This window comes from Manis javanica, chromosome 16 (genome assembly GCF_040802235.1).
Source record: "Manis javanica isolate MJ-LG chromosome 16, MJ_LKY, whole genome shotgun sequence".
In the NCBI taxonomy this organism is placed as follows: Eukaryota; Metazoa; Chordata; class Mammalia; order Pholidota; family Manidae; genus Manis; species Manis javanica.
In genome coordinates, this window is record NC_133171.1 from 58,085,242 (window position 1) to 58,112,218 (window position 26,977).

Sequence of the window (26,977 nt, forward strand, 5' to 3'; positions counted from 1 at the left end):
TTTCCCCATTGTATATTCATGGCTCCTTTATCATATATTAATTGGCCATATATGCATGGTTTATATCTGGGCTCTCTATTCTGTTCCACTGATTTATGGATCTGTTCTTGTGCCTGTACCAAATTGTTTTGATTACTGTGGCTTTGTAGTAGAGCTTGAAGTTAGGGAGAGTAATCCCTCCACCTTTGTTCTTCGTTCTCAGGATTGCTTTGGCTATTTGGGGTCTTTTGTAGTTCATATGAATTTTAAAACTATTTGTTCTAGTTTGTTGAAGCATGCTGTTGGTATTTTGGTAGGGATTTCATTGAATCTGTAGATTGTTTTAGGCAGGGTGGCCATTTTGACAATATAAATTCTTCATATCCATGAGCATGGGATATATTTCCACTTATTGGTGTCTTCTTTAATTTCGTTCATGAGTGTCTTGTAGTTTTCAGAGTATAGGTCTCTTGCCTCCTTGGTTAGGCTTATTCCTAGGTATTTTATCCTTTTTGATGCAATTGTAAATGGATTTGTTTTCCTGATTTCTCTTTCTGCTAATTTGTTGTTAGTATATGGAATGCAACAGATTTCTCTGTATTAATTTTGTATCCTGGAACTTTGCTGAATTCAGTTCTTAGTTCTAATAGTTTTTTTGGTGGAGTCTTTAGGGTTTTCTATGTATAATATGTCATCTGCAAACAGTGACAATTTAACTTCTTCCTTACCAATTTGTATGTTTTTTATTTCTTTGTGTTGTCTGATTGCCATGGCTAGGACCTCCAGTACTATGCTGAATAAAAATGGTGAGAGTAGGCGTCCTTGTCTTGTTCCCGATCTTAGAGGAAAAGCTTTCAGCTTTTTGCTGTTAAGTACGATGTTGGCTGTGGGTTTGTCATATATGGCCTTTTTATGTTGAGGTATGTACCCTCTATACCCATTTTGTTGAGAGTTTTTATCATGCATGGAGGTTGAATTTTGTCAAATGTTTTTTCAGCATCTATGGAGATGATCATGTGGTTTTTGTCCTTTTTGTTGATGTGGTGGATAATGTTGATTGATTTTCAAATATTGTGCTATCCTTGCATCTCTGGAATAAATCCCACTTGGTCAAGATGGATGATCTTTTTGAAGTATTTTTTAATTTGGTTTACTAATATTTTGTTGAGTATTTTTGCATCTATGGTCATCAGGGATATTGGTCTATAATTTTCTTTTTTTGTGGTGTCTTTGCCTGGTTTTGGTATTACAATGATGCTGGCCTTGTAGAATGAGTTTGGGAGTATCCCCTCCTTTTCTACTTTTTGGAATACTTTAAGGAGGATGGGTATTAGCTCTTTATATGTTTAATAAAATTCAGCCATGAAGCTATTTGGGCCAGGGGTTTTCTTCTTAGGTAGCTTTTGATTACCAGTTCAATTTCATTGTTGGTAATTGGTCTGTTCAGATTTTCTGTTTCTTCCTGGGTCAGTCTTGGAAGGTTGTATTTTTCTAGAAAGTTGTCCATTTCTTCTACATTGTCCAATTTGTTTTTCATAGTATTCTCTAATAATTTTTTGCATTTCCATGGTGTCCATGTGATTTTTCCTTTTCCATTTCTGATTCTGTTTATGTGTGTAGACTCTCTTTTTTTCCTGATGAGTCAGGCTAGGAGTTTATCTATTTTGTTTATTTTCTCAAAGAACCAGCTCTTGGTTTCATTGACTCTTTCTATTGTTTTATTTTTCTCAATTTTATTTATTTCTTCTCTGATCTTTCTTATGTCCCTTCTTCTACTGCCTTTGGGCCTCAATTGTTCTTCTTTTTCCAGTTTCATTAGTTGTGAATTTAGACTGTTTGGTATCATTCTTCCTTCCTGAGGTAAGCCTGTTTTGCAAGATACTTCCCCCTTAGTATGGCCTTTGCTGTGTCCCACAGATTTTGTGGTGTTGAGTTATTGTTTTCGTATATTGCTTGATCTCTGTTTTTATATGGTCATTGATCCATTGATTATTTAGGGGCATGTTATTAAGCCTCCATGTGTTTGTGGGCTTTTTTGTTTTCTTTGCATAATCTATTTCTAGTTTCATACCTTTGTGGTCTGAGAAGCTGGTTGGTACAATTTCAATCCTTCTGAATTTACTGAGGCTCTTTTTGTATCCTAGTATATGATCTATTCTGGAAAATGTTCCATGTGCACTTGAGAAGAATGTATATCCTGCTGTTTTGGGGTGGAGTTTTCTGTAGATATCTGTTAGGTCCATTTGTTCTAATGTATTATTCAGTGCCTCTGTCTCCTTACTTATTTTATTCGTGGTTGATCTGTCTTTTGGTGTGAGTGGTGTGTTGAGGTCTCTGAAAATGGATGCATTTCATTCTATTTCCCCCTTTAATTCTGTTAGTATTTGTTCCACATATTTAAGTTCTCCTATATTGAGTGCATAGATATTTATAATGGTTATATCCTCTTGTTGAACTGGCCCCTTTATCATTATGTAATGTCCTTCTTTGTCTCTTGTTACTTTCTTTGTTTTGAAGTCTATTTTGTCTGATACAAGTACTGCATCTCCTGCTTTTCTCCCTATTATTTGCATGAAATATCTTTTTCCATCCCTTCTTATTTAGTCTGTGAATGTCTTTAAGTTTGAAATGAGTCTTTTATAGGCAGCATATAGATGGGTCTTTTTAAAAATCCTTTCTGCAACTTTATGTCTTTTGATTGGTACATTTAGACCATTTATACTTAGGTGATTATCTATTGCTATGTACTTATTGCCATTGTAGGCTTTAGATTTGTGGTTACTGAAGGTTCAAGAATAGCTTCCTTATTATCTAACAGTCTATCTTAAATCACTTATTGCTCTATTTCAAATACAATCTGAAGGTTCCTTTTTCCCCTTCCCTTCTTCTTCCTCCTCCAGTTTTTATATATTAGGTATCATATGCTGTACTCTTTGTGTATCTCTTGACTAACCTTGTGAATAGTTGATTTAATTTTGTGTTTGCTTAGTAATTAATTGGTCTATTACATTTACTGTAGTTTTATTTTCTCTGGTGACAGCTATTTAGCCTTAGGAGCATTTCCATCTAGAACGGTCCCTTCAAGAGATTTTGTAGAAGGTGGTGGTGAATTACCTCAACTTTTGCTTATCTGGAAATTGTTTAATCCCTGCTTCAAATTTAAATGATAATCTTTCCAGGTAGAGTATTCTTGGTTCAAGGCCCTTCTGTTTCATTACATTAAATATATCATGCCATTCCCTTCTGGCCTGTAAGATTTCTTCTGAGATGTCTGCTGATAGTCTGATGGGGCTTCCTTTATAAGGATCTATTTTCTCTCTCTGGCTGCTTTCAGTACTCTCTCCTTGTCCTTGATCTTTGCGATTTTAATTATTATATGTCTTGATGTCGTTTTGTTGTGCTTCCATGACTTGAGTGTTTATTTCCCTCTGTAGACTGTGGAAGTTTTCAACAATTATTTCCTCAAAGAGCCTTTCTGTCCCTTTGTCTTTCTCTTTTTCTCTGGTACCCTTATAATGCTAATGCTGTTCTGTTTTGATTGGTCACACAGCTGTCTTATTATTCTTTCATTCCTAGAGCCTTTTTCCTCTCTATCCCTCGGCTACTTTGTTTTCCTGTTCTCTAATTTCTATTTCATTTACTTTCTGTTCTACCTCATGTAATCTTTTAAATCCCTCCATTTTTTTTAGATAATTATTTTTTATTGAAGGGTAGTTGACACACAGTATTACATTAGTTTCAGGTGTACAACACAGTGATTGAACATTTATATACATGATAATTCTAGGTACCAGCTATCACCATACCAAGTTGTTACAATATTTTGACTATATTACATCCCGGTTACTTATTTATTTTACAATTGGAAGTGTGTACTTTGTGTGTGTGTGTGTGTGTGTGTGTGTGTGTGTGTGTGTGTGTGTGTGTGTGTGTTTGTGAGGGCATCTCTCCTATTTATTGATCAAATGGTTAACAACAATAAAATTCTGTATAGGGGACTCAATGCTCAATGTATAATCATTAATCCACCCCAAGCCCAATTTTCATCAGTCTCCAATCTTCTGAAGCATAACAAGCAAGTTCTTACATGGAGAACAAATTCTTACATAGTGAATAAGTTACATGGTGAACAGTACAAGGGCAGTCATCACAGAAACTTTCAGTTTTGATCGTGCATTATGAACTATAAACAGTTCAAATATGAATATTTGTTTGATTTTTATACTTGATTTATATGAAAATCCCTCCATTTTATGTTTCATTTCAGATACTGTATTCTTCAGCTCTTACTGGATTTTTTTGAGGATTTGTACCTTTGTTGATATCCTCCCTGAGATCTTGAATATTTTTCTGTAAATCCATGAGCAGGTTTATGACTTTTATTTTGAAATCTTTATCAGGAAGATTGGTGATTTCAATTTCACTAAGCCCTCTTTCTGGTGTTTTCCATGAATTTCTGTTTGGACCAAATTCCTCTGTCTTCATTTTTTTTTGGTGTTTCTTATGGGATGATAGATTTGTGCAGGAGGTGCCCTTTAGTGCCCAGGAGCTCAATTTCCTGTGCAGGAATCCTAGCTATTGGCATGCAGTTGGTGTGGCACCTGTCTGCCTTGCTCATAGTGTTCTGATTTCAGGTGGGCTGTGTGGGCTGTCAGTTGTTCACAGGAATGGGGAGAATACTCTCTGGAACTGTGGTGGACAGAGCCCCCTCCCTCCAGCCTGCTGTAATGGTGGGGGCTGCAGGTGAGGAGGACCAGTGCCTGCCAGGAGGAAAGAGCTCTTGGGGCTGTGCCGTGCATGCAGGAGCACTGGTCTGTAGGCTGGAGCTACCATGGGTGGAGCTGCCTCTCTCCTGGCCTGCTGTGATGGCAGGGGCCACTGGTGAACAGGACTGGTGCCTGACAGGAGGAAAGAGCTCCTGGGGCTGGCTCTTGCACACAGTTCCCAGGCTGGCCCAAAATGGGGCTGAGCAGGCTGGGGGTTCCCCCACTGCCTACTAGAGAATAAAGTCTGATTTACTGGACAGCCTCCCACATCTTCTGGGTGTGGCCAGATTCCAAAAAAGGAACCAATAAGCAGAAATCACCACTCACCAGGCAGAGGTTTGGTGTAAAGCACATGATTCTTCAAGATCTAAGACAGTATAAGGGATCTTCATTCTGAGCATCTGGGTGTGTCATAAGACTTGATTAATTAATTTATTTTCCTTCTTAGGAAGAGATCCCAAGGAATGTTTCTTCCCCCTCCTTGGTGACCACCATCCCCCTTGGTTGGATGTAGTCTGGGACAGAGCAAGTCTGAAGTGGTGTGCTGAAGATCCAGATTAGACTCCTTACCTCCAAACTCTGAAGACATTCTTTACATTTCAGTATTTTGGGTAGGGGGTTTAAACGCCAAATGATCCCCTACAAATGAATTTACAGATGGTTCCTGATACATACTAAATATACCTTTGCCTAAACACAAAATCTAAGAGATAAGATGACAAAACAAATACACATTAACAAATTTATTAAGTACTTAAGTAAAATGTAGATAAATTAATTGAAAGCTTTTAAAATTATTTAAGTTCACTATTTGAGTGAAGATGCATTAAACAGAAATTGTGCATGAACACCCTCCCTCGGGTGTGGCGGGGTCAGTTACAGGCACAGTAACTATGCCCACACTGACTGCTTCCTGTGGTATTTTTGCCTGTGCCCAGTGGTGCCCAGCTTGAATACATTTTCATTTATGGACACTTCTTACTCACCTTTCTTCAACCATTTTCATAAACTCACAGTTCATCATCCAGTAATCCCATGTTGGAATCCCAGTTGTGGATGAAGTTCAATTTCTCTCCCATAGTGCACTTGGGCACCACACTAATCATGGGATATATATGGATGTCAATTTTAAGGCCCCAAAACATGATTAGGTACTTTGTGTGGACTACACATCTGACCTCTAAGAAGTGCTGAGGCTGTCTATAAACCACATGGTTACATCTCTGAAATGCGAAATACATTTCACAAAAGCAAAACATTCCTATGTATTCTAAGACTGTCTTGTTGAATGCCCTCAAACCATCTGCTGAGTTATTTCTAGAATTTTGTTGGCATTCACATTAGAATTTCCACAACTCCCTTTCCCTTCCCCACTGTGTTCTTCAACATTCTAATTCATGCCCTCATTACATTTCTCTAGGCGATAACAGTTTTTTTTTTCGATAACAGTTTTTTATCCCATCTTTCTGATTCTAGTTCCTACTCTCTCTAACCCAGTTCACATATTTCTGAAAACACAGCTCTGACCTTGTCATTTTCCTATTTAGAAACATCCTCAAGGCTGATATCAACAAGGCGGTGACGGAAGAGGAGTCTGGATTCTCCCTTCCCCCACAGACACTGAACAGCTACACATGGATCAGTTCCCTGTGTGAAAAATCCAGAAACTGGTTGAGAGACTCTTGCACACCAGCAGTGTGAGAAAATGGCCGCAACAAAACTGGTAGAAAAAGCTGAGACACATCCTTACCATAAACCTAGTCTTCACACAACACCATAGGATTGGGAGGGAGCTCCCAAACCTCAGCTTTTCTTTGAGAAACAGTCTGGACCACACATGGAGAATCCCAACTTTTCTGGCTGCTACCTGAGAGTCTGGCTTCTAATTCTCCTATATCGGGCGATTGGTGGGGCAGGTAATCACTAGTTCCCTGGGAGCCTGAATGGGTGTGTAGGCATTTTCCACAGCTCCTCCCCCTGGCTTGCTCCTCCAATAAACTCTTCTCTCTGGAAGGGTTGAACTGTACACCTAGCCTCCCAACTTTTCCAGCTGCTGCTGGAAGGACTGGCTTCTAACTCACGTGTCTCTGAGAGCTGATATTCACTAGGGCCCTGAGGGCTGCAGAGAGCAGAGCCATGGTTTGGAAGAGCATGTAGTTTGAACCAGAATGCCGGCATTTGCTACAGCTCTTCTCCTTGGCTCAGTGTGCAGTGACCCATCTTTGTCACGTGGGGCAACCAAGTGGCATAGACATGTCAACAGCCATTGTGTGTATCTGTTTCATCCTCTTCAAGTTAACATCTCAAGACAAGTACCTATGGTCTTCTTTTTACTGAGCATTTAACATAGTGCTTAGTAAATATTTGTATACTGGTGAATGAGTGAACCAACAAATAAAATGAACTACGTCCTTGGAACATAAGCGGGAACTCTACAGTGGTTGTTAAATGTGTTTTTAAATAGCCATCTCTGTTAGCTCATGGAAACGACAATCTCAAATTTTAAACACTAGGTGTAATGTATCACACAACTGCTGATTTGACATTTACTTATGGGTGTGGTGCACCGCAAATGTGTTCTTAAATAGGATGCTCACCTGTTTTTCACAACGTCTTGGCAGGGGGGTGAGGGGTGGCTAAGGAGGACTGGGAAAGGGCAAAGCCGCATATGAGGAGCACAAAGCCCCAGATGAAGCTGGGCTGCCTGCTCCAGCCCTAAATATCGGCAAGCCTTCCTGAAGGTAGAAGAAAATAGGTTCCAGGAGCAAGAAGGAGCCTGTCTTGGGGGGCAGTCTGACTGCTGCCTCTGTCGCCATAGTGACAGCAGAGTCACTGGTTCATCTGGTGAGTTCTTGTCCTACCTCAGGGCTCACTAGAAGCTGCCCCTCTGGTGGCAGAGGACAGAGGAGAGCCGTGGGGCCCAAAACGCCTTCAGTCTCAGTATCACTGCTAAGGCAGGATTCTACTTCTTGGCACACGTACCCTGATGTGCACCCTCTCCTGGGACCTTGTGCCCTGTGCCCTGAGCCCAAAGCCCAGCGTTAGTCCAGAAGTCTTTCTCATTCTGCCAGCCATATGCCTCTCCCAGCTCAGTGGCCCAGGTCTGAATGTGTTCCTGTAATGTTAATCATTAGTCCCTATTTCTCTTCCACATTTATCAATCTGGTAACACTTATCAGTATAGAAAAATAATTTTGAAATTTCCTGGGGCAACATATGCCTTTTTTAAACAAAAAAAAAAAAAAAAGAAATTTCACGTGCAAAGGAGATGTAAGTGATGTACAGATTCTTTGGACAACTGAAAATTTTCATTTTTTTATATGAGAAATTTATGGTGTTTGTGGAAGCTGTGAAGCAGCTCTGAGTTGCCTAGATCAGTTTGAAGACTATTGATCTAAGTGAAGTTGTCTCTTATTTTTAAAACAAAATATAGGGGGAATAATGGAAGCAATATGTTTTAAGAAGATGTTACAGGTATTGGCTCATGTTTCAGCTCTATTATTTATTAGCTCTGTGATCTTGGGCAGGAAGAACCTCTCTAAGTTTCCATTTCTTGACATGTGAAATAGTACTAAGAACATTTACTCTGAAGCACTGCAGTGAGAATTGGATAAATTAATATGTGTACAGTAGGTAGCATTGAGTCTGGCACTGCTCAACACACGTTAGTGCCCTTCCCTCTTTTCAATGTGTGATGTTTTAGTATGTGCAAAATTCTAAAGAAAGACAGGAGAGCTGGAACAGTGCAGCACATGGGTACTGGAAAAATCTCAAGAGGAGTTGCCCTTTGAACCAGACCTTAACGGTTGAAAAGTTTTGCTGACTATTTGCTATTAAATCTTCCTGCCTCCCATTTTTCCTAGTTGTTTTATTTACTTGGGGGTAAAAAAAATGACAAAAAAGTAAGTGAAGGGAATAAAGAAGCATAAAATTCCAATTATTATGTAAATTAATCACAGGGATAAAAGTACAGAATAGGAATGTAGTCAATAATATTGTAATATCTTTGTATGTTGATAGATGTAACTACATGACTTGGGGTGAGCATTTAATAAAGCAGATAACTGTTGAATCACTATGTGGTATACTTGATATCAACTATATCTAATGAAGAAAAAAAGTAAATACGAAAAGACTCTAATCCAGTCATTTTCTGCAACTGCAGGTGGTGGGACCAGTTTTGTTTTGTTTTTGTATTATGCTAGGTATTTTGCTAAGTCAGACAGAGAAAGGCAAATGCCATATGATTTCACTTAAATGCAGGATCTAAAAAAGAAAACAAACAAACAAAACCCAGGTGGAGTGCTCAGGAGTCTGGCTTAAAGACCTGGGGTAGTGGGTGCAGTGAAGGGGGAACCCCAGTTGTCTTAAAAGCATCAAAGCTAAAAGGACGTCGCCTGCATGAGTCTGGCTTCTTCAAGCCCATCTGCTGCCTCCCCTTGAGTTCACTGCGTCAACCAAGCTCTTCCTCCCCAGGCGCCCTTTGAGGCTCTTCCTCTCAGGCCTTTTTTCCTTGTTGCTTGAGGTAGGGGGCAATCCGCAGAGCTGAAGGAATCTGAAGGAATCATGGAATCAGCCTTGTCACTGTTTCTGCATTACCCCTACAGCTCCAGCTCTTCCCCAGTGGGTTCTTGCTGAACATTTGCTCTGGTTAAGCCCCACCCCTCCCTTTCACAAAGCTCCACATTCTCACCTCATTCTTCCTACAAATCTCAGCCCACCCTGAGAATCCTCTGATCAAATTCTGGAAAACCGGAGAACAACCTTCAACATGAATGTGGTTAGGGGCTAGAACCAGAGCCTGTCACTCCTTCCTCCCGTCTTGCCATCCCTGTCCAACAGGGTGGGCTCTGTGGAATCACAGAGAATATCTGACACGAGAGAATCCATTTTGAAGCTCCCAAATCAGTTTCTGATTGGCCATTTGATGAGTTAATTTTTAGAAAGTTGATTTTCAATAAATTGAAAGTTGATTTTTCAGTTTCAGGGTGGCTATGGAGAGGGTGGAATTGGCTCAGTTTCAAGGGCCATAGTCCTGACCACCGGCCCAGGATCAGGTAGCAACTGCATCAAGATCTAAGAGTTATGCATCAAGAGCTGAGCTGCACAGAGGCCCATCAGAAGGGAAAGTGGCGAGCTGTGCTGCCTTTGCCAAGGAGAATGGATCACAGGTTAAACCAACCACAGAAACTTTGGCGACTGAGGGATAGAGGGAGGTCACCCTGGAAGCAGAGAAAAATGCCACCCACCCAGTTTCCCACCACTGTAGCATTATATAAGTGTACCCTCTGTCCCAGGATGTCATTCCAAAAAGAGGGAAGAAGACGCTAAGGAGCAGAAACTCTAAAAGATGACATTTCCAAAAAAAAGGAGACATAACTTTTTAAAAAACATATCTTTTAAGCAGGAAGACCTGCATCAATACCTTTATTTAAATGGCCAGTTTGGGAGTTTTTCTACATCATTTGGAACTGTTGCTCCAGAGTGTAATGAAACTAGTTATATATGTTTTAAAAGCTACATTTTTCACATGTAAGTTTTAATGTGAAAATTTCAAACTATCTACAAAGGAAGAGTGATTTTAGTCTAAGATTCCCAGTTTCTTCCCAGGATACAGAGGCTGGGGCTCTGGGACTTAAAGAAGTCAGGAAATGGGAAGAGAAAGTTCCAGGGGAAGTAAGCAGCTTCCCACCATTCCAGAAGTCCCGAGCCTGGGAAGTGTGACCACTGAGAAGTGTGCTATGGAAGAGAGCTGCCTCAGCATGACTGAAACGGTGTGCCCAGGGCAGGGGGTTGGAGCAAGAGATGGCATCGGTCACCCGGCATGTGTCAGCACACATTTGTACCCCTTCTCTGTGCAGGACATTCTGGGGAGAGAACTACGTGTTTGAATCCTTGCAATAATGTGGGTTGTAATAATCTAATTAATTACTAGGAAAGGATCACCCCAGAAAGTTGAAGATAACTGAACATTCATATTGCACCTCAGTATAATGGGTTTTCTTCTTCTTCCCCCCTCCACCTCATATTTGTGCGCAGCCTTCCGTGATTGAAAGATTGAAATATTCCTGATGGCCAGAACCATAACTGTGTCTCCAGAGCTTAGCATGGTGTCTGAAGCAGAATCGATTAAAAGTAGTTAAATTACATGAATATATATATGTGCCAAATAGATTTAAGTTCCAGAATTGAAACAGTGGAAGGCAAGATCTCCCTCTGGTGGAATTTCTAGGTAGTAACAGGAAAGGATCCATGGGCCCTGACAAGGAGGCTGGCTATTAAAATGCAGAATCTAAGAAAAGGAATGAATGGCCAGGTGGTAACCAGCCAAGAGCTCCCAGAGTGGCGCTAATAGAAATATACTGGAGGTTATATATTCAATATCAAATCTTCTGGTAGCCACATTATAAAAGTAATGAGAAACAAGTGAAATTAATTTAATAATATTTACTTAAGACCCAACATATCCAAAATATTGTCAATTGAACATTAATCAATTTAAAATTATCAATGAGATTATATGTATACATGTATATATTTAAGGTGTGTGTGTGTGTGTGTGTGTGTGTGTGTGTGTATACATATATTACAAAGTCTTGGAGTCCAGTGGTTTTATAGTATATCTCAAATCAGACTGGCCCTATATGAGTACTCAGCAGCCAGCCATATGTGGCAGGTGGCACTGTATTGGACAGCACAGTCTAGAGGGAAGGGGTCATGTCCTGCTCTTCTCTGCGTTCCCATGGCAGGACACAGTGCCCAGGACACAGTAGGTATTCATTCCATCAATATTTATTTAATGAAAAATACTTCCTAACATCTACATCAACTTATTAGGGTCCAGAGAATATGATAGACATGAACAACTACGTTTACCTCAAAATCAACTTCTTAAACAATTTAGAGTAAGCGATTTTTTATCATATGCAAAGAATAGTACATTTTTCCTGAACAAACAGCTAAGTTGCATTTTTCCAGCCCTGTTGCCCCTAGGTGTGCTCATTGTTTAGTTCTTGCTGATGGAATGGGAATAGAAATGCATTTCCAAAGCAATGAGAACAGCTGTGCTTCTTCCCTGGCTCTCCTCTGTCTGCAAAGCTAGAAACTAAGTTCTTTTCAATAGTGGAGATGCAAGATGAAGATAGTTGGGGCACCTTTTAGAGAAAAGCTACAGAGAGCATCCAGCCTGCCTCGAACTGCACACAGGTAAAAAATAAATGTGTGTTTTGTTAAACTACTGAGGTTTCAGTGTTTGCTGCAGAGACAAGTTTGCTCACTTTGATACATGGATTGAACCAACAATCAGAAGACAGATGGGGCAGAATGAATCAAAAACAAAATCTTTCTTCATGATATTTACAAGAGCTACATTTAAAGCATCAGTGCACATAGCGAAAACAAAAGAATAGCAAAATATATATCAAATAAATACTAACAAAAAGAAAGCTGTGTAGTGTGTTAATATCAGATAGAATAGGGTTTAAGACAGAAATATTGTCAGTATAATTGGGAAAAAACTCCAATTCACTGAGACTATAATAATTCTAAAAAGCACTTAATATTTAAACATATAGAGAGCAAAAATTGACTTAAAAAACAGAAACAAATAGAAAAATCTACAGAGTTGGAGATTTAAATACACCACTCTAAGTTATGCATAGGTCAGCCCCAAAATAAGGAAAGATACTAGATATCAGAACAACAAAGTCAATACTCTTGATCCAGTAACATTTATAAAATCCTGCATCCCACAGTTGAGCACCTGTGAAACATTTACACATATTGACTGAATTCCAAAGCCATAAAGCAAGTCTCAGTAAGTTTCTAAAATGTACCCAGCTGACATGATTCTTGGATTATAATAGGATTAAATTAGAAATTCATAACCAGAAAACCCACACATTAAAAAAATCCCATGTATTTTGAAATAAAAAACACTCAATATCCAACTGCTACTAAAAGAAGCAATGTTCTTTGCCATGAGCTTTCCGTGATTTACCGAACTCTTAAGAGTCCCATATTCTGTGGTTCCACCTCCCACCTCAAAGGAAAAAGGTGGTAAGGGACCTAAGCAGGGCAAGGCTGAGCAGTGATCATTCATTCATGCACAAAAACCTATTGAGCATCCACTATGTGCTAGGCATTATTCTAGACACTGGAGAATGGAAACAAAAAGAACTAAGGTTAGGGTTCCCCATAAACTGTGTCCTCCAAACCCATTAGTAGTAGAAATTTGGTTAATTTGAAGTCAGAAGCCATGATCTGCTGTACTCAGGGTAGGAATCCCTTAGTCAACCAGGAAGGAGTATCAGATCAGCTTTTTGCTAGAAGGCAGTCCACAGGCTGGCTGCCCAAGAATCACCTAGGAAGCATACTAAAATCATAGGTCCCCTGGCCCTACCTTTGCAAAGGCTACTCTAATTCAGGTCAGGATGGAACCCATGAATCGGTATTTTTAACACACTCCCTGGGTGATTCTCATGTGTAGCCAGGTTTGTAACCACAGACTCATAAGATTTCTTAGATCCCTTCCAAGTTGAAAAACATTGATTTCATGATCTTTGACAAATTGCCTTCAGATATTTGGTTAGATTTCTCCTTACACAGCTAGCTTTATATATATTTTTTCACGTTGGACCACATTCTGCCAGTGCCTCCTATTGGCCGAGCCCAACCAGAAGCGAAATGCAAAAGTGATAGTCCCCGCGGTTCCCCCTCTAGGCGGCGTGGAGAAGGGAGCCCAGGGCACTTGTGGGGACAGAGATCATCCAGCACCCCCTGTCCTTCTCAGAACAGTCCACTGAAGCTCCTTACAGCCCTTCTTACAGGGACCATCTCTAACAATTACAGTTTTTCTCACAATGAAATAAAGAAACATTTTGGGAAGTGATTTAAAGGTGCAAAGGATTTTTATTCTATTGTGTATCCAACATTTCCCTTTTAAAGTTTCTTAGTAAAGTTTACATTATTTTTTTTATTCCAAATTTGTCTGTAGAAACTTACAGGGAGACTAGGTTTCTCTACCCCAGGTCTCAAGATGGAGAAATGATTTGCTGGAGCTCAGCTGCGCGGTGCTCTGATGGCCTCAGAGGGTCTCTTCTCGGAGGATGTAGTGATGGTTGACCTAAGCCCCTCCCATTCCCCCGCCTCCCGCTCACGAAATCGAAACTTCCTTCTGACTCTCTTGTAAACCCGCCTTCCTGGTGAGAGTGGGCCCTGTGAATTCTCTCTTCCCCCAGGACTCTTTACTCTACTTCTTTACCCAGCAACAGCTACATTAGCTCGGAGAATTTCTCTGATTGGCTGATTACGGCAGGGTTCTCCCCGATCCTAGAATCCGCTTGCTTCCTCTCTAGCTCCGCCTTGTTCCTTTACCGGACGCATACATACCTAATGAGACATTTGGTTAAAGCACGAGAGGGCAATGGCCCTCGGCGGGGGCTTGGTCCTGGGACTCCACACCTTCATGATCCTCCTGAACTCCCAGGAATCTAGGACCATCAAGGGTGAGTGTTGAGGGTGATGGGTGAGGAGAGGAGATTTTAGGGCAGCGGTTACACGAGAAACCAAAGACCAGTGTGAAATGTTCCTCTCCCTCTCTGGTTTATGGGCAACTTCTTTTACCAAGAGATCCCCAATCCCTCTCACCTCTATCATGTCCTTTCTGGACCCAAAAGGCAAGTGCCCCTCAGCCCAGCCGTGCCGGGGTCATGTTCATGTTCAGGCCTCTTCAGGTTCAAGTGCTTCCCCAATTCCTTCCTTGTCTCTGAGACCCTGATCCATCCTACTGCCATCCAGCACCCAGACTTCTCTACCGCTTCTTGGCTTGGAGTGTGTCCATTCTCAGCCAGCTCTATTGCAGTATTTATCATCGTGCTGATAATTACTGTTTACCTGTCTTTATCCTGCTCCATACATGAGCTCCTCGTGTGCAGGAGTCCATAGATGGCAAATCTGTATCTCCCTGGGGCCTGGAATCATGCTGGGCACATGGTAGTCCCTCAATGACTGTTGAACAAATAATTTCATAAAATTCTAAAAGATTCTTACTAATTGAAACCTAACCCCTAATTTGCAGAAAATCAAACATTCAATCATAATGCTTTGAGATGGAACAGCTGGGACGTGAATCTGGAGCTTCTGTCTCCTTTCCCAGCTCTCTGCACGGCCTTGGCTGCCTTTTCCTATCCTTTGGTCTCTGTGTCACAAATCTGAATTCTCCCTCCTGCCGGCCACCACCTGTGTTTCCTCACACCCACCTATGCTGCATCTCTGTGCCCAAAGCTTCACCTGTGCTCCTACCCTGAGTCGCCTTCTCCCCACCCCACCCCCAAGCCCCTCCTCCCACACCCAGGACCTGCTGGCACAGCTAGAGCAGATGGTCAGGCCCAAGGTTGAACTCTGGGGATCCCAAGCATGGTTCTAGGCAGCCTCTCCTCTTCCCAACCTGGTGTGCCAGACGGCACCTGTGCCTCTGTTAGGAAGGAAGGAACTTGGCTCGGTGTCACAGGGAAGTCAGATACAGTGAGATGAGAAACCAAAGTCAAGAAAGCAAAGTAAGTTTTAATACACTCTGCAGAGAGTCACAGAGCAGGCCTGCCTAAGGTGAGCACCAGGCCTGGGTGCTTATCCTGAGGCTTCTTTTATGTAGTTTCGCCAGGGCACAGTAGTCCCTGATTGAAGGCTCTCAGCTCTTTAAGGCCTGTTCTGATTGGTGAAATGAGGACAGGGTCTGTGCCAGGCCTGTGCTTCTGATGTTTCTTATCTGGGGGACCCTGGACATTTCCTGAGTCCCTCTTGGACCCTGTGGCTTCATCTAATTAACTCTCTGAGTCATTTCTGGCTCTCTGGCTCTATCTGATCAACTTTCTGAGTCATTTTTTGGGGACCCTCTCTCCTTTCCACCCCACTCATGTCTGTCTGCTGAACACCTCTGTGCTGGCAGGTGTGCTGGGACGGCCCGTTTCCCTCCGTCCTATCCGCCACCCCACCCAGTAACCCTTCCACTCTCCAAGGGCCAGCTCAGTGCCCTAACAGGACTGTGCCCCACACAGCACCTAGGATGGCTATGCTACCAGGGGTGGATTGTGGAATTCCCCAGTTCTTCTCCTCTCCAAGGAAATAATTCAGTCAGAAACTCAACAGAAAGTTAAAGCCGCAAAAGGTTTTTTATTTAGCAAAGAGAAAGAAAAACGTTCTACAGAGACAGAGGAACGGACTGACCCCGAGGGTGGGTAGGTAGCAGCCCGCTGGGGCTGGTTGATTTGTTTTCACTGCAGGGTTTTAAAATGTGTCTTTTTATGGGGGGTTATTTAGTTTCCTCCCAACTATTTTGTCATCCTTACATCATCCTTTGGATCTGTCTTGCTTCTTCCCATCAGCCTTTTAGCAGCAAGTTTGTGTTCATCATTTTCCCCACAAGCATCTGAGCAAAACCCAGGGTGGGACCAAAACCTTAATGTAAATGACATAATAATGATGTTATAATGGCCGCAGGGACATTAGCGACATGGTCTTCCTTAAGTCCACATGCTCTAAAATTGGGAAGCTCCTGGTGACCCCTATCTTTCACTTATCAGTGTGTGCTGAACAGCAAAAGAGTTGGTCTAAGGGAGATGGGGTCACTGGACGGAGACTGGGGGCCTGCCACCCTCCTTCCTCCCCTTGGGCTCTGGTCTATCTAACTGCCCACTCTCTCAGGCTCCATGTAGCACAGGGCATGGATGGGCTTGACGCATTTTCTTTTTTCTCCTTGACCCTGGTCTCCCCATACAGCTGACCACATGGGCTCCTATGGACCAGCCTTCTACCAGTCCTATGGTGCCTCGGGTCAGTTCGCACATGAGTTTGATGGGGAGCAGCTGTTCTCTGTGGAGCTGAAGAAGAGGGAGGCTGTGTGGCGTCTGCCTGAGTTTGGCAACTTGGCGCACTTTGACCCACAGGGTGGGCTGGCCAGCATCGCGGTGATCAAAGCCCATCTGGATGTCTTGGTGGAACGCTCCAACCGCACCAGGGCCACCAATGGTACCTGGCTATCTCTTTGCCCCCATCACCCCCATCCCCACTCCGGTCAGGTGGGGTGGCCCCAGGAAGCTTCATCCCGGCCTTACAAGCCTCTCTGTGCTCTGCACACAGCTCTCTGGGATCTGACTTGTGCTTATCCCCTTTATTTCACAGGAGGCTCTGTATCTCCCCAGACTCCCTTTAGCACCTCTTCCTTTTAGAGGAATGACCCCTCCTACCTGGTCTCCTCCCTCAGGGACCCGGTGTGGTCAGGGACCACAGGAGCCCCTGATGCCCGCACCGCCCTCCTCCATCTCTCCCTCTGTCTGCCCCCTCCTGCCCAGTGGTTGCCCTACCAGAGCACCCCCGCCTGCAGATGGCTGCATAAGAGGAAATGTCCCCCCACCCAAATCCTAGAAAGGCCTCACTTCAGGGATGAGCCTTCAGGATTCAGGGCCTCATTCCTTCTAGTGACTCCCAGGGTGACCGTACTCCCCAAATTTCGAGTGGAGGTGGGCCAACCCAACGTCCTCATCTGCATCGTGGACAACATCTTCCCCCCGGTGATCAATATCACCTGGCTGCGCAATGGTCAGACGATCACCCAGGGGGTGGCCCAGACCAGCTTCTATTCCCAGCCGGACCATCTGTTCCGCAAGTTCCACTACTTGACCTTCATGCCCTCAGCGGATGACTTCTATGACTGCAGGGTAGAGCACTGGGGCCTGGACGAGCCCCTCCTCAGGCACTGGGGTATGAGCACCTCCCCAGCCACTCTTCTCAGACTCACTTCCTGGACTCTAGAATCCTTTCTCTGTACCCCCTGACCCTTCCTTTCTCTCCCAGAGCCCCAGGTGCCTATCCCACTGCCAGATACCACAGAGATCCTGGTCTGTGCCCTTGGCCTTGCCTTGGGCCTGGTGGGCTTCCTCGTGGGCATTGTCCTCATCATCACAGGCACATGCCTGTCCAGAACCTGCAGGTGCAGATGCCCCGGGAGTCTGGGGAGGAAAGTGGGTGACTGGACAGGATCGGGGTGGAGAATCAGGGATTCTGTGGGGAGGGATGAGGTCAGAGAAGGGTGGTAGAGACAAGTGGTGGGCAGCGGATAGATGAGCAGAGGCGAGGGGAGCAGGTGAGGTTTTGGGGAGGTGGGCAATCAGAGACAGGGTCAGAATTACAAGCTTGAACAACCTTGGTCAAATGTTTTTTCCTTTTTAGGAAATGACCTTTCTGAGAGGCCAGGCTGTGGGAGACCCTGTGGATTCCTCACAAGTTTCTGACAGCTCTTGCGTGCTCAGTGCCACCGCCTCCTGACTCAGAATGGGATGGACCTCTGTCCTATGGGTCTCCTCCTTTTGACCCCAGTACTCATGGCAGGACTTGTGGGGTACCAACTAGCTCTTCTTCCTGCTCCCAACACACACACACACACACACACACACACACACACACACACACACGCACGCACGCACGCACGCACGCTCTTGCTCTACTCAAAGCTCTGGTCAGCAGCAGCTAATTCTTTAGTGGTGTTTGCACTGTATCCTTTTTATGAGCTTTTGGCCAATTCTCCCAGGGTGTGAGGCATGCTGGGACCTGGGAGAGGGGATTTCAGGTGATGACTATTGAGTCTGACCACCTGGTCCTGGGGATGGGCAGTCACCCTCAGGCCAGCCCAGCTATGTCTTGCTCTATTTGACTCATCAGTTTGGGGCCCATTGTGAGTTACTTGTGAATGGGCCATTTCACAAGGACTTCATGAAATTTACCTCCTGAATTCAGATTTGCCCCAAGAAGGGTGGAGGATATCCTGTTCATTGCAGATTCCCTCAACCAACAACAGTCCTGCACAGCACCAGGAGTGGAAAGGTTCATGGGAATTCCAGTGCGGTCTGTATTTACTCCATAATGAAGGGGGCATTGGTATCCTGCCATGACCAATGATGTCATCTTTTTCTACCTTCCCTAGAGTCTCATGTATGACAAAGAGAAGTCCAAGGCTTGGATAAGATAGCTACTTCCTTGACCAGGGGTCAATCATATCAGACCAAGGGTAGCAGAGTAGATCTGAAAATTCTGGTAAGAGAGGATGTCTAAAGAGATCCACCTGAACTCTTCCTAAATACATTGCCTGGACGATTTCAGTTTACTGTATCCAAAATTAAAAATATGCACAGAGAGATAAGTAATCACACAAAGTAGTTTATGTCAAGTACCAAAGGAGTGGTACAAATTAGTAGTTTTCACACTGGATCATATGTAAGAGTCCCTTGGGAATCTTTTAAAAAGTACAGGCTTTATCCAGATCTACTGAATTAAAATCTTACGGGTGGGGGTCGGGTGACAGGAAGTCTGAAATTTTTAACAAGCTCCAGATGATGCTGATGCAGCCAACCTTGACATAGACTGTGTTCTGGTAACTGGGACCCACTGACATAGTCCGGTACTGTTACTGAAGGTCATTGGAAGAGGGGACCTCTGAGGTCTGAGGTGGTCTGGGAAGGCTTTCCGGAGAACCTGGGTCTTTAGGACATAAAAGTTGAGCAAAATACAAGTAGGGTCAAGACGGGGATTTGAATTGTGAGCATTTGGTCCTGGAAAAGAAAGAAACCAAGAGGTTATGGGGACTCTGTGAATTTTGCAAGAGAAAATACGTTGGGAGAAATCAGTGGCCAAAGAACACTGTGGTGGTGGGGGAGGGTTGTTCTAGTCAAGACTTTTGTTTGCCAGCAACAGAAACCCTCTTAAAATGATCACAGACAGGAGAGGTTATTTACAATAAAGACACAGGAGCGGCACCCAGAACCCAAGGGAGGGTCTAGCCAGGGAGCAGAACTCAGAACTGAAGTGTCGGTTCGGAGCAGTCCCTCTTGGGCCACACGGCCTGTGTTCTCCAGGCACCTCTGCATGTCAGATGCATTAGCCATACTCTTGGACTGACTGTCCTCTGCAGCTGACAGTCCCCTGCAGCTCCAAGTCTGCTTATCACGGCAGCTCTCCCCACCTACTTGTCACTCCGTCACAACTTTAAATTCTTGGAAAAACAAATGACCGCCCAAACTTGGGGCAGGTGTCCATCCCAGTCCAATGCACTGTGACCAGGAGCACAAGCTCCGATACAAACATGGCTGCGGACGCAGCTCTGGAGTGAGGGGTCGGCTCATTCTCAAAGAAGGAAGAATGGGTTGGCCCTGGGAAGACCCCACAAGACCTGCCTGTTCCCAGTGTGCCCTGATCTCTGCTGGTCTTTTGCTTAAATGTGAACTCAATGCATACTTGGAAAAGTATTTCTCTGATCTCTGTCTTAATATTTAATAAAGTCATTAGAAGTGTTTTCTTTTGAACAGAAATGTGCTTTTTTCATATATATGCATATGTCACCCAGAAGTCACTGGAACTTCTAGGAAAAATTCCACATCTTTTAGATTTATGTATCTGCTTTCATACTTATATTTTTCTTCTTGTTGCCTCAAAGTAAACAGTCTATCATTAAAATAATTGTCTTCCTGCATTCTTGGTCTGACCCCCTTCAGTCTCTTGTAGGATAGACATTCAATAGTCTCCTCCTCTTCAAACTCTCCCTCTTTGCAAGGTTCCTCTCTACAGACAATAAACTTATCCCTTTCATATACTGAGAATAGCAAATTCCCTTTGTCCTATAACCCTACCTCCCCACCCCTTAAGCTTCTCCCACTCCCTCTCTGAAAGAATGTTCTGCATGGGCCTCCTCCTGATCCCCTCTTCTGTTCCACTTTTTCTTTTTTATTCTGGGTACATGCTGTGTATCATGTACCATGCATACATTGTATCTTCTAATCCCCAAATAATTCTATCTGGTAGATCCTAATATTCCACTTTTAAATAAGAGGGAACCGAGGCTTAAACAAAATCAGTAACTTGTTCAAAGCAGCACAACTATAAATGTTAAAGCTGAGAATAGAATTCAAGTCTGACTCCAGAGGCCATTCCTTTCATGTTTCAACAGGTTTAATGCAGAGAAATGACCCATGCATGGACCGGGAGGTGGCAGGGCAGGCACAGACATACTCAGAATTTTCATAAGACGGCTGAGTGCAGTAATTCATTTTAACTTCCGTGCAGTAATTCATTTTAACTTCCTAATATTAGGAATGTCTGTGTAGTGTTCCAAAAGGAAGCTTGAGAAAATACCAGTAGCTCTAATTTATGTTTAATGAAACAGGCCCATCTTAGTCACCTAATTGCTGCACCTTCAATTAATTTATGCATCAATCCCTCTAGTTGACTGGGTGAGCTCATGTTGCTCGAGGTGGGAGTTGGGAGTGCAGCATGACAAAGCCAGACATAGTCTCTACCTCCAAAAGCTGTACTTAGTGAAGGAAACAGAAGCCACCAGGAAAAAGGTTATTTAATGATAAATATGAAGCCTGCAAATTGTGATGAATTCTATGAAGAAAATGAAAGAGAATGAAGGATCTGATAGGGCGCGACAAGGAGGCGTGACCTGCACCAAGATGTTATTTCATGAAGACTGACTGGAGGTCTGAGGAATTAGTTCTCCAGAGAGAACCGAAGCACAGAACAAACTGCTCCCAGGAAGGGAGCTAAGTGATGCTATTTTACCCAGAACTTTGTTTCTTCCCCTTCACAGGTTGGGGTTTTTGTTCTTTATAACTAAGTGCATTATTCATTTGATTCATTTGCTTACATTCCTTTTTTTTTTAAATACCTTTTGACTCCCTTCAGCCATTTTTCCCACCTCTTTACCCCCGCCCACACCTTTGGCAACAACCAATCTGTTCTGTATCTATGAGCTTGGTTGTTTTTGTTTTTTTCATTTATATTCCACATGTAAGTGAGATCACGATATTCGTCTTTCTCTGTCTGATTTATTTCACTAGCTTTCAAGTTCCCATCCATGGTGTCACAAATGACAACATTTCTTTTTTTTACAGCTGAATAATATTGCATTGTGTGTGTATGCTCACATGAATGAGAGAGCATGCATTTACCACATTTTCTTTATCCATTCATCCACTGATGTATATTAGGTTGTTTCTGTATCTTGGCTGCTGTAAATAATGCTGCAATGAACATGGGGTACACATATCTTTTCGAATCAGTGTTTTCATTTTCTTCTGGTAACCCTGAATAATTTTAATTTTTAACAAAGTTGTGTTTAATACATGGTTTAAAGAGTCAAATAGTTCTACAAGATTTACTAAAAATGTCCAGTCTCCAGGCCTCTCTCCCACAACGTCTTTGACCCTGGAGGTGATAACTTTCAACTGTTCTTAACTTATTCTGTTGGTATTACCTCCCATCTCTAAAGAACATGTTTATGTTCCTACATCTTGGTTTTTCAGCCTTAGGTTTTATCTCTTTACTTCTTACTATGAAGGAGGATTTAGATTTTTTTCCTCCTCATATTATACACATGCCCCCTTCCCATAATATAGTTATGATATCACTTTGGCTAAGTTGATATTCAGTGTTTATATTATTATGATCAAGTAAAGTTTATTCACAGCCAAACTGTAGAGTAAACCATGCTTGTTCTTCCTTTCCTAGACATGTTTTTGTTTTCCTGAATTTAATAATTGTCATGTTTTCTCCTTGCTTTTATTTGTACATATTATTACTGAATCACAAGTTTCCTCATAATACAATCAGACCTATTGGGTATTCTGTCAAAGTTGCTGTCAGATAAAACTCTCCCTGGACCTTCTGTCTGCCCCAGTCTTAACTAGTTGACTTCAGTGACACAGCTGTCATCCTGGGCTCATCCTTCACTATCCATGTCAGAATTTACCTGCTCTGTGTGGGATCTCCTCTTTCTCATATCAGGCAATCACCCTTTTGTGCTCTACTGTGTAATTTTAGAGATGCACATCCTGCAAAGGTTTCCTGAGAAAGTGCTCATGAGGCAAATTTTTATGCTTTGCATGTCATAAAATGTATTTATTCTCACACTTGAACAATAGTTTGATTGGGTATAAAGTTCAAGGTTTGAAATAATTTCCATAGGAATTTTTAAGTCATTTCTCCATAGTCTCTTAGCTTCCAGTGCTATTGTTGAGAAGCCGCCAAAAGGTATTCAGAGTCCTGAAACCTGTATGTGATCTGCTGTTTTTTCTCTTTGGTAGCTTTTAGGATATTTTTCTTTTCCCTCCCTCCAGCTTTAAATTCCTATGGGTGCTCCATTACCCACAGTGTGACGATGCTTCTTAGATTGTCCCTAGTCTACCTTTTTAACCTTATTTTTAATAACAGTTCTGAAAATAATCAGTGAGAAGTCACACAAAACTCTATGTGTTTACTTCTCCCTACCTTTGCACATGCTATTCTCTGTGCCAGACCTGCCTTCTTCTTCCAACCAACCAAAATCTTACCTGTCCTTCCCCAGATCCAAATTCGATGACACTTCTGTGAAGTCTTCCTAGTACCAGACTGTGATATTTTGCCCATTCTTTCACTAGTTTATACCACATTCTGCCACATATCAGTGTTATCTGTTTGTGTATTTTCCTTTGCCACTTCTTGAGGGCAAGGGAAGTCTGTGTCTTATATTCCCAATACCTGTCCTATTATCTGGAATTTATGTGGCATTAAAGAATTTGTAGAATATATATAATTCCATTTTATGCGCTTCAAATTCAGCCTGCTCCCACTGTTCAGCAGCTGGCTTTAATAACATTTACTGAACACAAACAATGTGCCAAACCTTGAGATAAATGCTTTCCATGTATGGCTTGATTCTTGGTCCACAAACTCAAGAAAATAGTGCACAAAGTGCAAGAAGTAGTCAATTTCTTTAAACAGTCGTAAATTGGACTCATAAACTCCCCTCCCCTCCATGAGGTTGGTGTTAAATTTGATCTCAGTCATTATTGGGGCTTCCCTCTTTCAAAGTTGTTCAAAGGCCCTGACATAGTGCTGAGGCATTGGACAAGCCCATGCCGTCTTCTTGCAGCTGCCCAGGCTGCTTTTCCCTAGGATCTGAGCGTTAACTTGTAAGTTCTTTTCAGAGTGGCAGCTCTGCTGCTCTTGGACCAGGCTTAGGGCAGGAGAATCTTTGGTGAAGAGTAATCTTCAGTGTTTGGGAACAGGACTGCAAAAAAATGTCCACACAGCCCTTTTCCTTTTCTCTGAGGTCTCCCACCTGCTTTGGGTGCCACAAGCGACAGAGCTCTCTTAGGACCCACAGACCACTGTGCCTTCCACAGTTTGGGAGAATCTCCCCTCTCTGCCTTGCCTTACTGCCTTTCAAAGTCATTCCCCTCTCTCTCCCTAATAAGATGTCTGGGATACCTGGTATAATGCCAAAAATGATTTGGGCTTTGGAAAATTCAAAGCCAGAACAGCAAGAGTCTTGGAGGTGACATATGCCATTATTCTATAACACATACCTAAATACAGATAAAGAAAAAAGAAAAAAGAAAAGCATTATTCTGCTATCATCCATTATTTAATTCCTTTCTTAAAATCAACCTGCAAAGTAAATATAATTATGTATATTTTATAGAGGAGGAAACCGAGGTTTCAAATGACATAACTTGCCCAAGATCAGACAGCTAGAAGGTGGCTGGGAAGGTCTGTATGATGCTGGAGCCCAAATTCTTTCCACTGCACCATCACTATTCAGAAGTGATGAATATTCATTCTCTAATTTCTTGATGACATGCCCAAATAAAGAAAACTGAATAAAACATTTTTCTGCTATTATTAACATCATTGCTCTTATTATTATGGTACCTTTCATTTACTGAGCACTTCCAATGTGCCAAGCACTAAACACCTTACATTTGTCAAATCCATTAGTCTGCACATTCATTATGAAGCATACCTGGCATTTCCTATATTGTTCCTTGAAATTTGAGGGTTCTGAAGAATGTTAGTAACTTAATTAAAAAACAAATCAATATGAGTAATATTTTCTAAAATATATTTTAATGTGTAAGGAAATGCCAAACATGTAGTCTTTCTATATATTTATTTCATATAATTTTATATTTTATGTTATAGAGTCATCTGCCTTTCAAGACTGATATACCATTTTTTGTAATAGCAAAAGATTAGAAATATGTCCAGTTAGACTGGAATAATTGAAAAAACTATGGTACATCCACAGAGTGGAGTAATATAAAGCTGTTAGAAAGAATGAGGAAGACAAGATCTCTTTGAACGGATGTGGCAGAATCTCCAGGATAGAGTGGAAAATTCAAGATATAAAGGAATGTATATAGTATGTGTCACCTCTGGAATAAGAAAGAGGGGAAATATATATTTGCAAAAATAAAATAAAATAAAAGCCACACTGGAAGGATAACCAGAAGAGGATGAAAATAGGGGAGGGACAGTAGAGAGTTGAAGGATGGCTTTGAGGCAATAGGGATAAAAGTGAATATTGACTTTTGAAAATGCTTTACAATAAAAAATAAATAAACAAACCCTAACACTTAAAACAGAAACAATTGAACCATGCAGAGAAAACAATTATTTTAAATAATATTAGAAGACAGTATTGTATATTTTTAGTGGAATATATTCTGACAAAAAGAACTACCAAAAACTTAACTCAGTAATTTTATTGTTAATAGTGATATTATATTATTACTTTGAAACTATATTATGCATAACATACAAATGTATGTTATGTATGTTACAGGATAAAGCAAATCATTAATTACTGATGTAATATAACTAGGAACCAAGATCTCTAGTGTAAAAAAGGAAGAAAAAAATAGCTGAATTAATACACTAATATTAAATTTGAATTAGAAATGTCAGATCTGACTAGTAAAATATACATATATGTGTGCATGTGTTTATATCTCCTAGCTCTAGCAAATGAAATAATGTGTGTGTGTACATGTGTATCTCCTAGTTCTAGTAAATGAAAGAATCTGGAAGCAACAATACCTCAGTAGCAATGAAATCCCTAGTGCACAGATTGTGGTTTCTAAATAGCACTACCCAGTGAAAGGATATTGAGCTTCTTAAGAAGTGACCAATTTCAAGTCTGGGTTAGGGAAAATACAAAGCAAGCTTGAATTAGAAAACAAGGAAGTGTTCAAAGACTAATAAAGTCATGTAAAAAGAAAAGAGCAGCCAACTTGAAAGGGCCATTGGTCAAATTTGGGACAATTTGAGCATCAAAAAAGAAAGACTATAATTGACTTAAATACATGGAATATATAAAAATCCATGAGTCCATAATAATCAAATAAAATAAAGAAGGAACAACAACAAAGCTTTTCTGTCACCACTGGAAGTGATATTCTATTTCCTAACACTGAAAATTAGTACTTAAAATGAGCATATATCCTGACTTTTCAGAAGGAACTATAGTTCCATTGATGAGGAAAGTTCTTTCTTTTAGATAACTGCCAGCTGATAAATGTAGAAGTAATAATAGAAGTAGAAAAATCAGCATTTGTAACTCCAATATGATCATTGACCAGGGAGGACATTGTAGATGTTAAAACCGTTAGGAGAACAGAGGAGGGAGAACCAGGGTCACATCATGCCAAAGCATCATGTTAGCTATTGATAAAAGGCAAAAAAAACTACGGAGGAGAGGAACCTGGTTGTCAACACTCAACTCGGTGATCAAACTTGGCCTCATCAATCAGGGACAAGAATATAGCCATCATATATTTCCTGAGGAGATGAAAATGAAGCAGACATCATTAGCTATGAAGAATTTTTGCCAAAAATCTTTAATCTGAGTCTCATCTAGCCATTAATTCAAAGTTCTAGTTTATAGAAAATATACTGGATAGAGGAATAAATTAAACAAAACTATGAAGAAACAATTTCAGAATGTAAGATATTCTACAAGACAACTGGTCTGGTCTTTTTTTTTAAAAAAAAACAACAACAGGGTAAAAAACATGAGTTAGTAGCAGAGGGAGATTAAAAGAGACCTAAGAGACATTATAATCAAATTCAGTGGGTGATTCTTGGTAACATCACTGGGGGGGAAATAAAGACACCTTTGAGACAAATGGGAAAATTTGAATTTGGACTGGGCAATCAATGATATAAGGAAGTGATTTTCAGATTTGTTCGGTATGATTATGGTACTGTGGTTATGTAGCAAGACATCTTTATGCTAAAATATTTAGAGATGAAATGCCACGATGTCTTTATTTTGAAATGGACCTAGATGCAAATACATACACATGCATAGTTTAAACAAATATGGCAAAATCTTGACAGTTGTTGAATCTCGGTTATGAGTA

General features: G+C 41.6%; 1 protein-coding gene across 1 annotated transcript; it reads left to right on the plus strand.

Annotated features, from left to right (window-relative positions):
• The first annotated feature begins 14,094 nt into the window (after positions 1-14,094).
• LOC108396370 (HLA class II histocompatibility antigen, DO alpha chain) lies at positions 14,095-20,085 on the plus strand. Its single transcript, XM_017659181.3, has 5 exons — positions 14,095-14,251; positions 16,521-16,769; positions 17,220-17,501; positions 17,595-17,730; positions 17,970-20,085. Exons 1-5 carry the CDS (start codon positions 14,170-14,172, stop codon positions 17,974-17,976), a joined length of 756 nt encoding a protein of 251 aa, XP_017514670.1. The 5' UTR covers positions 14,095-14,169; the 3' UTR covers positions 17,977-20,085.
• The last annotated feature ends 6,892 nt before the right edge of the window (positions 20,086-26,977 follow it).